At 48.2% G+C, this 11,823-nt stretch overlaps 1 protein-coding gene across 2 annotated transcripts; it reads left to right on the top strand.

The window, feature by feature from the left end:
* Positions 1-5,237: 5,237 nt before the first annotated feature.
* Positions 5,238-10,460, top strand: AMZ1 (archaelysin family metallopeptidase 1). 2 transcript variants are annotated; one of them, XM_015819532.2, is made up of 6 exons: positions 5,238-5,541; positions 6,455-6,622; positions 7,210-7,338; positions 7,973-8,139; positions 8,812-8,988; positions 9,846-10,460. In XM_015819532.2, exons 1-6 carry the CDS (start codon positions 5,238-5,240, stop codon positions 10,431-10,433), a joined length of 1,533 nt encoding a protein of 510 aa, XP_015675018.1. In that variant the 3' UTR covers positions 10,434-10,460. The 2 variants fall into 2 exon arrangements, with proteins under 2 accessions (XP_015675018.1, XP_029140621.1); XM_029284788.1 differs by lacking the exon at positions 7,973-8,139 and having other exon boundaries at positions 9,846-9,961.
* Positions 10,461-11,823: the final 1,363 nt, after the last annotated feature.

The following is an 11,823-nucleotide window of genomic DNA, read 5'->3' as shown; positions in this document are numbered from 1 at the left end:
CCGCCCAGCCAGCCAGCCAGCCCGCCCGCCAGCGCTTGCCCGCCCGCCCGCCCAGCTCTGCAGAAAGGCCCGCCAGCGGCGTCACGCAGCCCAGCCGCGGTCCGAGCGGCAAGTCCCGTGGCCGCTCCCCCGGCCGAGGAAGACCCTGCCCCGCTGCGGGAAGGAGGCAGACCCAGCCGCGGTCGCTGGTAAAGGTGGGAGACGGGAGGCAGGGAGGGAGGGAGGGAGGGAGGAAGGAAGGAAGGAGAGAGAGAGCGGGAAGGAAGGAAGGAAGGAAGGAAGGGAAACGGAGGGAGGGAGAAAGAGAGGGAGGGAGGGGAAGGAAGGGAGGGAGGGGAGGGAAGGAAGGAAGGAAGGAAACGGAGGGAGAGAGAAAGAGAGGGAGGGAGAGGAGGGAGGGAGGGAAGGAAGGAAAGAACGAGAGGGAAGGAGAGATGGAAGGAGAGGGAGGGAGGGGAGGGGAGGGAAGGAAGGAAGGAAACGGAGAGAGGGAGAAAGAGAGGGAGGGGAGGGAGGGAAGGAAAGAAGGAGAGGGAAGGAGAGATGGAAGGAAAGGGAGGGAGGGAAGGAAGGAAGGAGAGAGAGCGGGAAGGAGAGAGGGAAAGAAAGGGAGGGAGGGAGGATTAGAGGGAAAGGGAAGAGAGAGGGAGGAAGGAGGAAGAAGATGCTAGGGGAGAAAGGCACGGAGGGGGTCCGGGTGAAATCCGCAGGGACCGGGGATCGCAGAGGGGCTTGCGCCGACCCCTCTCCCCCCCCCAAACACCCCCCGACGAAGAGCATCGGCGGAGAGACGGACGAGCAAGTGGCGTTTGCGGGGCGCCGGAGAGTTTGCGGGGCCCCCGGGGAGCCAGGCTCTCCCCTTCCCTACGCCCTAAGGATGGCGAGACCCTCGCCCTAAGGTTGCCTGGCCCAGCGGCCGGGGGGTGTCCTCGATCGACGCCCCTACCCCACTCCCGGAGAGGGAAAGGCGCCGGCGGCAGGGCGGGGGAGTTGCGCGGCGGGAGATTCGCATCTTTCGCCTGTCGTCGGGGCGCCTGGGAGCCGTCGGGGTTCCCTTCCGCGAGGGGGGAAGCTGCGCAGCTGGGGTGGGAGGGTGGGCAAAAGAGGGGATTCCCCCCCCTCAAGCCTTGCTCCCCTTTTCCAAGCCTGCAAAGCATGGCAAGAAATGAAGGGGAGGGAGGGAGGGAGGGTCCGTGGCATGGCTGTTTCCCCCCAACTGCCACCCGTCTGAATTCAATGATGGGAAGGGGCAGACCACAATCTTGGCATCAGCCCCTTCCCATCCAGGGTCGGTTGAACAAGTGAGGGCAGCCTGCGATTCAACCCCTGCCCTGAGCCAGGGTGGGCTGAAAAGAAAAGATGGGAGACAGGTAATTGCCCAGCTAGGTAATACCCTCAATGCTAGAAGGAGCCCTGCTGGCGCCAGTGTCCAGGAGGCAGGATGGCAGGCTGACTCTGCCCACCTCCTGGAGTTTGTTCCTGACGGGCTCAAGGTGGACTCGTCCTTCCGTCCTTCCATAAAATGAGGACCCAGATTGTTGAGGGCAAGAAGCTGACTCTGTAAACCGCTCAGAGAGGGCTGCGAAGCCCTGTGAAGCGGTATATAAGTCTAAGTGCTGTTGTATTGCTATAGAAGGGATGATAAATAGAGAGCAAAACTTCCTTCTGCCACTGATCAGGCTACTTACATGAATGAAAACAGCCAAGCTCAGAGAGCACCAAGGACCACGCAGTCCTCCTCCTCCTCCTCCTCCTCCTCCTCCTCCTCCTCCTCCTCCTCCTCTTCCTCACACTGATGATGTTCCCTAGTTGGGTCATGAAACGTCTCAGAAAAACCACCAAGCTGAGAGAGCACAAAGGACTCCACGGTCCTTTTCCTCCTCCCAATCTCCTGCCTCCTGCTTCCTCCTCCTCCTCCTCCACCACCACCACCTCCTCCTCCTCCTTGTCCTTCAAATTCCCCTCCTTCCAGCACTGGTGATGTTCCCTAGTTTGGTCATGAAACGTCAGCCAGGAAACAGACAAGTTCAGACAGCACTAAGGACCATGCAGTCCTCCTCCTCCTCTACCACTGATGATGTTACCTAGTTGAGTCATGAAACATCAGCCAGAAAACAACCAAGCTCAGAAACCACCAAGGGCCCCAAAGCTAGCCAGTATTAGCATCTGACTCCCTAAATCAAGAGCTATTTACTTCCTAAAATGATTTGTATTAAGAAATACTCCCGACTCCAAAGTAGAACTAATCTCTGCCTTTCCTGGCTTTCCCTGTGCTCCTTCCCACACTTGTGGGTCTGATGAATGTTAGAAAGATATCATCACGTTTGGGGCCAAACTCTCTCTCTGCCCAGGAAGTTCTTAGATGATCCTGTGTGGGCTGTCTCCTCTCTTTTTACACCTACCCCCAAATCCGTGAAGCCAGGCCAGAAGGAAGGTAGACTGGGATACATACATTAGAGTAAAATTGAATCTGAAAATCGTTTCTCACGTATCTTTTTGGGGAAGCAGCGAGTAAGAGGAACTAGGATGCAAAATCTTCTCCTTCTGGATGAAACCAAAGCATTAAAACAGAAGTCATTTGTTCCTGTTCTTTCCAAACAAGACCAGCTTCCTTTTTGCTCCTGTTCTGCCAATGATTCCAGAAACATTTCAAGACCCTGTTTTGCCTCTAAGGCTTCGGGGAAGCTTAATCTATGAATGCCAGATTTTATTTATTCTCTTCTATAAAACTCCTGCCTCCTTAGAAGGCACGTTCTGGCATTCAAGTACTAAGTCCCAAAACAGGGCATCCATTTGGTCTCATCCTGCGTTGACAGAGTTGATTTAATCATGGTTTGTTGACCCTACTGCAGTTGGCTGGATTCACACCAGACAGAGTCAAAACTAAGTTACAACAGTGCTGAGGAGGAGAATGACTTACAATGAGTCCTTCCCCCCTATAATTGTCACAGCATTCCCTGTGGGAATCTGGCTGGGGAATTCTGGGAACCGAAGTCCAACGTTTTAACGTTTGCAAATTGGAGAAATGCGGGACTAAAAAGCAAGCTGATTTGGACAGTGGTAGTATAAACAGTGCTAGTGTAAAAAACAGCTGAGTTTCTACTGGGGATTGTGTGGTTTATAGGGAAATTTATATAGTCAGAAACAAAACAAGAAACCCCCCCCACAGATTTTCAATACCATTATAACACTTCCATAGGGGGTCCTTGAATAAAATATTGTTCGCCCTACAGAAATACAAATTTTTTTACTGGTTACTAGAAACCCAAATGGGACCATGTAAAAACCAAGAAAGTCTCATTAACTAGCGCAAGTCCCCAAGAAGAGCTGAGAGAATTCATTAAAGTGACTTTTTACCCCCAGCATGTTGAAACATCACTTTCTTTCCTAAAGAAGGATGGTTTGGGGTTTTATTACCCTGCAGGCATCTACAGTTATTTCTTCAGTATATGTTTTATTGGGGGGGGGCAAGGAGGGTGGGGTTACGCTGGAGGAAAGCAGTTTGTGAGTAGCAGAGAAGGATACTTTCAAACAGAATAATTCAGGGATGCTTGTCACACACTGGGAGTTGCTAAAGAGGAGCCAGGTCACAAAAAAAGAATTATTCATGAACGAAGGAGAACGGTTGCAAGTTTTCCTGATGTGTAATTTTTGGGAGGTATTTGGCAAGACAGCAGTTCAGCCAGCTGGGCATCCGGGAACAGGACAATGGTGAGGAAGAGTGAGGTGGTGGAGGATCAGCGTTTCCAGAGTTGAGGAAATAGAAATTATTAATTTTTTAATAGTCGCTGTAATTCTGGGAATTTTCCATTACGGGGCTGGAAACTTTCCCATAAGTCATTTTTCCCTAGTGGAACGCCTAGCCATTAAATATGGCTCTCCGATATTCCAGTTGTGTTTGTGGGAGGCATTAACGACATTTTATATTTTCTTTGCCCTACAGGGAAAAAGCTTCAGAATCCAATTCTGTTCCATTCCACACTTTAACTGTATTTATTCCATTTTACTTCACTTGTCATTATATCTAGGAGGACTTCTGGATTCCAAGCAAACTTGAAAACAGAATGTAAAACAATCGCAGTCCCTGACTTAGCTGTGCCTTCTATAACTAATAGTTAAGTTTTTAGGCGTGAGTGTAAACACTTAAAAATACAGTCACAATTTGCAGCTATTTGTATCAACCAAGAACTGAGATTTGCCTTACTGGGAAAAAGCTTCAGAATCCAATTCTGTTCCGTTCCACACTTTAACTGTATTTATTCCATTTTATTTCACTTGTCATTATATCTAGGAGGACTTCTGGATTCCAAGCAAACTTGAAAACAGAATGTAAAACAATCGCAGTCCCTGACTTAGCTGTGCCTTCTATAACTAATAGTTAAGTTTTTAGGCGTGAGTGTAAACACTTAAAAATACAGTCACAATTTGCAGCTATTTGTATCAACCAAGAACTGAGATTTGATCCCGACTGTGTCTTGTTTAGCGGAAAGCCTTTCAATGAACATATCAAGCATAAGAAGCCTCCCTTTTTTGACCTATCAGGGAGTGTGCATGAACTACAAAGCAGATAAAGCTCTCCTAGAAGTTTGTTGCATGAATCCTTATAACACCATTCTTGAACTATGAAGTCTAGATCTTTGGACTAGACTTCCATCAAAAAGGTCCGGGAGAAGCTGTTTAATTATGTCTGAACCCTCAACCCATTTCTGAAAAGCCGGAGATTTTCCAGGCAGTGTTTTCCAGAAGGGAGAAGAACCCCTTTACAAGTAGATTATAGAATAACGGGATTGAAAGAGACCTTGGAGGTCTTCTAGTCGGATCCCGTCCCTGCTCAAGCAAGAGGCCATATATCAAGGGCACCCAACCTTGGCAAGACCTATGGACTTTTAGCTCTCAGAATCTGGGGAATTCTGGGAGTTGAAGTCCACAAGTCTTAATATGGCCAAGATTGAATACCCCTGGTGTAGGTCTTTGCCGGTTGGGGAATTCTGGGAGTTGAAGTCCACAAGTCTTAACATGGCCAAGATTGAATACCCCTGGTGTAGGTCTTTGCCGGTTGGGGAATTCTGGGAGTTGAAGTCCACAAGTCTTAACATGGCCAAGATTGGACCACCCCTGCCCTATATACCATTTCAGCCAAATGGCTGTCCAGTCTTTGCCCAGGGTGGGTAACCTGGTTAATCGGCAGCTCCTCTCTTTTGCAGAAGGCTCTTTCCCACCAGAGTTGGCCGTCAGCGATGTTGCAGTGCAGACACGCCGAGGAGTTCAGCTTTGGGCCCCGGGCGCTGAAGGACGCTCTGATTTCGACCGACCCCACCTTGCAGGAGCTCTACGCGAACGCTTTCTCCAGCAACGAAAAGCTCTTCCTCTCCGAAGCCTATAACCCACGCCGGACGCTTTTCTGCAGCTTGTTCATCAGGACGGCTTTTGATTGGCTCCTCAGCCACCCCGACGCCCCGGAGGATTTTGAGACTTTTTACTACGCGTTGCTAAAGAAAAAGCAACGGTTCTGCCGCAAGCACATATACCTGCAACCCATAGGTAAGTTGGCCGATGGGAGTTGAAGGAGGGAGGCAGGAGGAGAAGACACCTGCCTGCCTTCTTTTGCAATAGCAGCTTTCTTAGGACAGCCCTCAGCAGGGATACTCCATTCCCTGGTGTTCCTTTCTGAGTCAGAGTCCGAGGAGGTTCCCTTAACCTGTTGTAAAACTCTACTAGGGCTAGTAGCATCTGTGACATTTGACAAGCAGCTTCACCGCCTTTTCCCGCCTCAATTTTCTCACATTGCTTTGACGCCCGTATACAAGTTGTCCTTAGCTTACAACCATTTGTTTAGCAACCGTTTAAAGTGACTTATCACCGGTCCTCACGTTTACGACAGCTGCAGTAGCCTGTAATCAGAATTTGGGTGCTTGGCAACTGGCGTGTGTTTGCGATTGGGTTGCAGCGTCCTGGGGTCACGTGATCGCCGTTGGTGACCTTCCCAGCTGGCTTCTGACTTCTGACATGGGTAAAGCTGGATTCGCTTACTGACGGTGTGAATTTTTTGACGACTGCGGGGAATTCACTTAACAAGCGTGGCGAAAAAGATGGCAAAATCGGGCATGCCTCACTTAAGAAAAATCTTGCCTAGCCGTGGGAATTCTGGTCGAGGAATATTATTTTGAGATGTGATCACGTGGTTCTCTGTACCCAATAAAATTGGGGTTCCCCCCCATTTTTTAAATTCTTTAAATCAGATGGAAATTTACCTTGAATAATTTTCCTCTTCCCTTCCACAGCAAAGTGGAGATTTCCTGGCTAAGATCAACATGGCTTAAAAGGCCACAATACCGTGTACAGCACCACATTTTCCCCTGCTCCCCGTCAACAGGGAAATATGACCCCCTTCCCTCCCCCCCCAAATAAACACGTGAAATTGCATGACCCTGTTCCTTGACGCTTCTGTTGCCAGACCTAAGTGAAGGGCCCGTGGGGCTCTCTCTCCTGGATTCCCTCCGGAGCTGCGTGGAGTCTTTCTTTCTGGGCCTCCGCGTCAAGTGCCTCCCTTCGGTCTCCATCTCTTCCATCCACTGCTGTTACCGTCACAATCAGGATTCGGACAGGACGCAGCTTCACACAGGTGAGGTCATTTGGGACTTTAAAACGAGGTCCTTGGTGCTCTCTGAGCTTGGTGGTTTTCTTGCAGACTTTTCATCAGCTAACTGGGTCATATTATCAGTGTTAGAAAGGAGAGGGGTTTGCAGGGAAGAGGAGGAGGAGGAGGAGGACTGTGGGACCCTTAGTTATTTTCTTGCAGATGTTTCATTACCCAACTAGGGAACATCATCAGGGCTAGAAGGGAGTGGAATTTGTGGAGTGGAGGAAAACAGCGGAGTGCTTGATGCTCTCTGAGCTTAGCTGTTTTCTTGCAGACGTTTCATGACCCGTTTAGGTAATGTTATCAGCGCTAGAAGGGAAAGGGGTCTGCAGAGAAGAGGAGGACTGTGGGGGTCCTTGGTGCCCTGGTTGTTTCCATTACTGCACAACGGCACTGCAACTTTCATGTGCTAGAGCTTCTTTCCATTCGTCTGGAAGGAGCCATCCTTTGCATGAAACGGCCTTTTGTCTGAATCCTCTAAAAGCGGGCCGGACTCTTCTTTGTGTTGGAAAAAAAGCAAAAAAGCAAGCTTCAGGCATAATTCCACCCTGTCTTTCCTGCCCCTTTAGATGGCATCTTGAGCTTTCTGAAGAACAACAAGCCAATGGACGCTCTCTGTGTCCTGGGCCTCACCCTCGCTGACCTCTACCCGTGTGAGACATGGAGCTTCACCTTTGGCAAGTTCTTGCCAGGCCAAGGTTTGCTTGATGTCTTGTCTTCTTCTGGGTTGTTAAATTTAGATTTTTGCTGACAAAGAATTAAAGGGAGACTAGTATAGCTATTTCGAGCTATTTAGCTCTCATCAGCTAGCCATACCCTTCTGAGATTCGAACCCGGGCTGCTTGCACGTTAGGCAGCTGATGCATATGTATGTATGTATGTATGTAACAAAATTTGGTGCAAAGCTGCACAAGATGCAGAGAAGTGATGGCTTGCACAATGTCATGGAAGCACAACAGAAAGATCTACTTGTGTGTTTGTTTCAGGGGGGGAATTTGGGGTACGCCACCGTTTGTGTTTATTTATTTATTCCTTGGCTGTACGCTGAAATGTCCTCGAAGGGGTAAAAGCTGAAAATCTTATCAATGGAACCAACATTAATCCACCGTGATCCACTTTCGTTCCATTGTGTGTGGAGTTACCTTGCGGTAACTCATCCTGTAACACGTACCATTGTGCTAGAAATGGATTTAGAAGGGTCCAAGGATAAAGCGTTGAAACAGATGGCTCATCCCGGCACCGGCAGGCTGTGTCCTTGATTGTGCGTACAGGAGATGACACACCTGCGGAAATGCAACCAACCTTTGTCACCCTGGTTTCCTCTCTCCGTAGAAGTGGGCGTCTGCAGCTTTGCCAGATTTTCCAGCGATTTCCCCCAGGTGGGTGGCACGGCGTTAAACCCATCTCCACGCCGACAGGAAGCGCATGACGAAGAGGTGGAATTAGCCAGAAAGCAGACCTTGTTGTTTAACATGTTGGAAATGCTTCAGTGCTGCAAGGTGAGGAGCGCACACAGGTCCAGGCTCAGTTCAAAAATGGTAAAGAGGGATGCTTTGTTGTAGACTTCTGCTTCTGGTGGAAAAGATCTCAGCTAGGTGGCCTGCTGGAATATAACCTTTTGAGGTTTGCAGCTTTTTAGGTGGGACTGGATGGGACAATGGACTTTGTGTGTGTGTGTGTGTGTGTGTGTGTGAAGGATTCTCCAAGGTCAATCTAGTGTGTTCAGAATGCCAATGATACAAGGTTGTTCAGATTTGGTCAAGAAGACAATAGCCGCACGAGGTTTTACAGCAGGGGTTGGCAACTGCTAGGTCAACTTTATGACCTGTGGACTTCAACACCCAGAATTCCTGAGCCAGTTGAAGTCCACAGATCACAAAGTTGATAGCGGTCCACCCCTGTTCTACAGTCCCTTCTCACCCCCTTGATGATTTATTTGCACAACTCCGAATCAATATTAACGGCCAGAATTCCATTCTTTTCTGTACCGTTGGATTCACTCTTCCCAATTAAAGGACGTGAAGGTTTGGCAAGGATGTAATCTTTTTCATTCAATAGAGTATCATCAGTAATTGGAATGGAAACGGGATGAAAAGCAAGGGAATTGGACCCCAGGCAGGAAAGAGTTGCCTGTTCAACTTAATATTGATTCCTAGTTTTTCCTACGAAAGGTCACGTGCCACGAGATCTGTCATCTGATCGGCTTGGGGAACTGCCGTTGGCTTCAGTGCATCATGCAAGGAGCCCTCAGCTTGGACGAAATCCTGCTGAGGCCGCTGGAACCTTGCCCGATATGCCTTCGGAAGCTGCAGTACGTCGTGGGCTTCAAGCTCATAGAGCGCTACAAGGTAAGTGACCGTTAAGAGATGGTATGGTCCTCCTTTTCTAGGCAAAGTCAAGCTCCTTGTTGAGGAGCTCCAGAAGCCCACCAGAAGAACTGAGACCCAGAAACAAGGAAGCCCAGGAGCCAGAGAGTCCTCATAACTAGTGAGCTTTTGTCAGTAGACTCAGCCTGGGTACTTGCAACCTGTTTTCTGTTCCAAGTAAAGTTGGCCTTGGGTCAAGACTGGTAGAACCAACTTTTGGGTGGAGAGAACGCTTCGGAGAAACTAGCAAGAATGTTTGTCTCCTGCTTGCAGTCTAAATTGGCCACCCACGAGGGGAAAGGAATTTGGGGAGCGGAAGAGGGCAGGAAGGAAGGGTTTGTAGTCATAGCTTATAGTTCAGGCAGGTGTGAGCAAAGTGGTTCAGGTAGCCTCCCGTAATGGATACCGGCTCCGAAACATTTAGAAATGTATAGGATTATAGTCTTATCTGCAACTCAGTTCAGAGTTTGTGTTGTGGATTCACCCTTTGAAGTATCAAGTCATCCTGTTTTCATTGGGGCGCAGATCCAAAGTTTCTGCCTGAAATTAGAAGCGTGGATTAAGTTACCAGCCAAAGATACTTTTCAACTCTGTAACTGGGTTGCTTTAAGTTGGAAATTCCTGCCTTATAGAACGAACGCCTGGGACTTCCTATTCAATTATCTCATTTCTTTCAGTTGGTGGGAACTTAGCCTGTCCAGAGACAGTTTCAGAATTACTTTGACAGCTGTTCAGAAACAGAACAGAAATATATGTGTGTTTGCTTGCACAATGTTATGGAACCACAGCAGAAAGATCCACCTTGTGTTGTTTGTTTTGGGGGGCAACTTGGGGTGCAGAAACTCTACACTTGGATGCAGACAATTTCATCTACCTGGCTCAGCCAAGACTCTACGGAGCTGTCCGTAACGGAGGACATTTGGCTACCCAGCGCAGACTCGGGGATGGGTTGTGAGAACGACTCCGAGGCCATCACCTCCCTCTCGGAGCCCTTGACCCCAGACACGTGCAGCCAAGCGGCCTCCACCTTGCAGGATCTCGACCTTGACGAGCAGTCAACTTCATTGACCGGCGTTCCAGACCAGGAACAGCTGGGCGGAGGTGGCAGCAGCAGCGGCACCCCGAACCCCCTGGACATGATCAAGGAATACAAACGGTGGCTGGAGCTGTGCATTGCGGCTCTTGAAAAGGACGTGTCGGAAGAGGAAATCCAGCAGCTGGACAAGAGTGTGGATGCTCTGGCACGATGGGAGATGTTCACGGGTCAGCTGCCCCACCCGCGGAAAGACTTCCATCTTCCCAATGACAGTCCTGGGCTGAGGAAAGTTCTCGGAGACAAATTCTCCTCCTTAAGAAGGAAACTGAGCTCCAGAAAATTGGCCAGAGGGGAATCTTCTCCCCATCGCTGGAGATGGGAAGACAGTTAGCTCCTTGAGATGTTTTGCAGCCCTTTTTAAATGATGGCTTCGGTGTGGGTTTGGTGAAGTCTCGTTTCTTGGATTAACGCCTCGTCTTTTCAACTTCACCTTCGTATTGTTCCGTCGGAGAACTAAGAATTTCCCAAGTGCAATAAAATAAGTCTGTTCCTATCTTTCCTAGTTCCTAGAAAGGGGGGGGGGATAAAGAGGCTCTCTTTTTTCTACAAAGAGAGAATGTAGGATCCTAGACGTAGCCGTGAGTCTCGTTTAAATTATTTTGATTTGCAGGTCAAGACAAGACCCCTATCAAACGTGGCGAACTCGCTACCATGGAAAACACAAATGCAAACAGCTCTGCAGAAGACAGCTTTGCATGTTTATGTAATCATCCTGCAAGTTATGTAATACTAGATTTTTGACAGTGGAAATTCAGGTGGGGAACCAGGTCCACGTTGTACAGCACTCTCAAAAAAAGGAGTGTAGAGAAAGCTCATTATTCTGCTGTCTTCTGCCAGTTGCATCAGATTTTTTTCTCTCTACTTGTTATCATTCCTCCTAACAGATTTGTCATCAAGAAAATGTCACACTTAGCCTGAACTTGCTTGTGGGACAGGAGAGAGAGAGTCTGGGGAAAGTGGGACGTTATTAGGAACATTCATGAAGCCTTTTTGTTTAATTGTTGGGACTCAAAAGATCTGGTTTCTCTCTCTTCTCCCACAACAAAGCTTTTAATTTTACTTATCAGTTTTAGAACTCCGGATCTGAAAAGGGGGTTCTTTTCCCTTCTCCCCACAAGTAATCTTTATTAAAATAGACTGTAAACTTGAAACCTGTTTTAAGGACTGTGCAAGGAAGTGTAGAATTAGCACTTTTGTAGAGGCTGACCTAAAACCAATCTTGATTTTTCTACCCAAAGACTTCCTAATTAAAATAGCCAGATACACAGCTGCTAGAATAGACCGTATAGCAGTCAATGAGACTTAGACATACATAAGGTATATCACACTGCCTAACTATTATCCGAAAAGAATAAGCTTAACGTGAACAAATATAATCAACTTTGACTCCGTGCTTTCAACCCCAATGTATCTTTCAGGAAAAAGCAAGCGCTGAGGCTGCCTTAGCCTTACGGTTACTCTTGCAGTTGGTTAAATATTGCTTTAATTGCTTCTGTGACAGACGTTACGTTACACATTCTTCTTTGCAGGTTAAAAGCAGAAAAAATACCGGCAAGCTGATCTAGCGTTGGGAAAACACCAGGGGCCACAGAGGATCAAATGCAGGCAGGGGAGAAAGAGTATTTTACAAATACATACTTTGATTAAAAAAAAATAAAAATAAATTAGCGAAGAACAGAGAAGCCGGATCAAAAATAAGCTTGCATCTCCCCCATCAGCTA

This window comes from Protobothrops mucrosquamatus, unplaced genomic scaffold, assembly GCF_001527695.2.
Source record: "Protobothrops mucrosquamatus isolate PMUCROS unplaced genomic scaffold, P.Mucros_1.0 scaffold942, whole genome shotgun sequence".
NCBI lineage: Eukaryota > Metazoa > Chordata > Lepidosauria > Squamata > Viperidae > Protobothrops > Protobothrops mucrosquamatus.
This window is presented reverse-complemented; position numbering and strand designations above follow the sequence as displayed.

Bases quoted from the DNA above. Each gene is read 5' to 3' on its own strand.
- AMZ1 (XM_015819532.2), top strand. From the start codon at position 5,238: ATGTTGCAGTGCAGACACGCCGAGGAGTTCAGCTTTGGGCCCCGGGCG. The intron at 5,542-6,454 runs GTAAGTTGGCCG...TTCTGTTGCCAG, and splicing joins CATATACCTGCAACCCATAG to ACCTAAGTGAAGGGCCCGTG. The intron at 8,140-8,811 runs GTGAGGAGCGCA...TTCCTACGAAAG, and splicing joins AAATGCTTCAGTGCTGCAAG to GTCACGTGCCACGAGATCTG.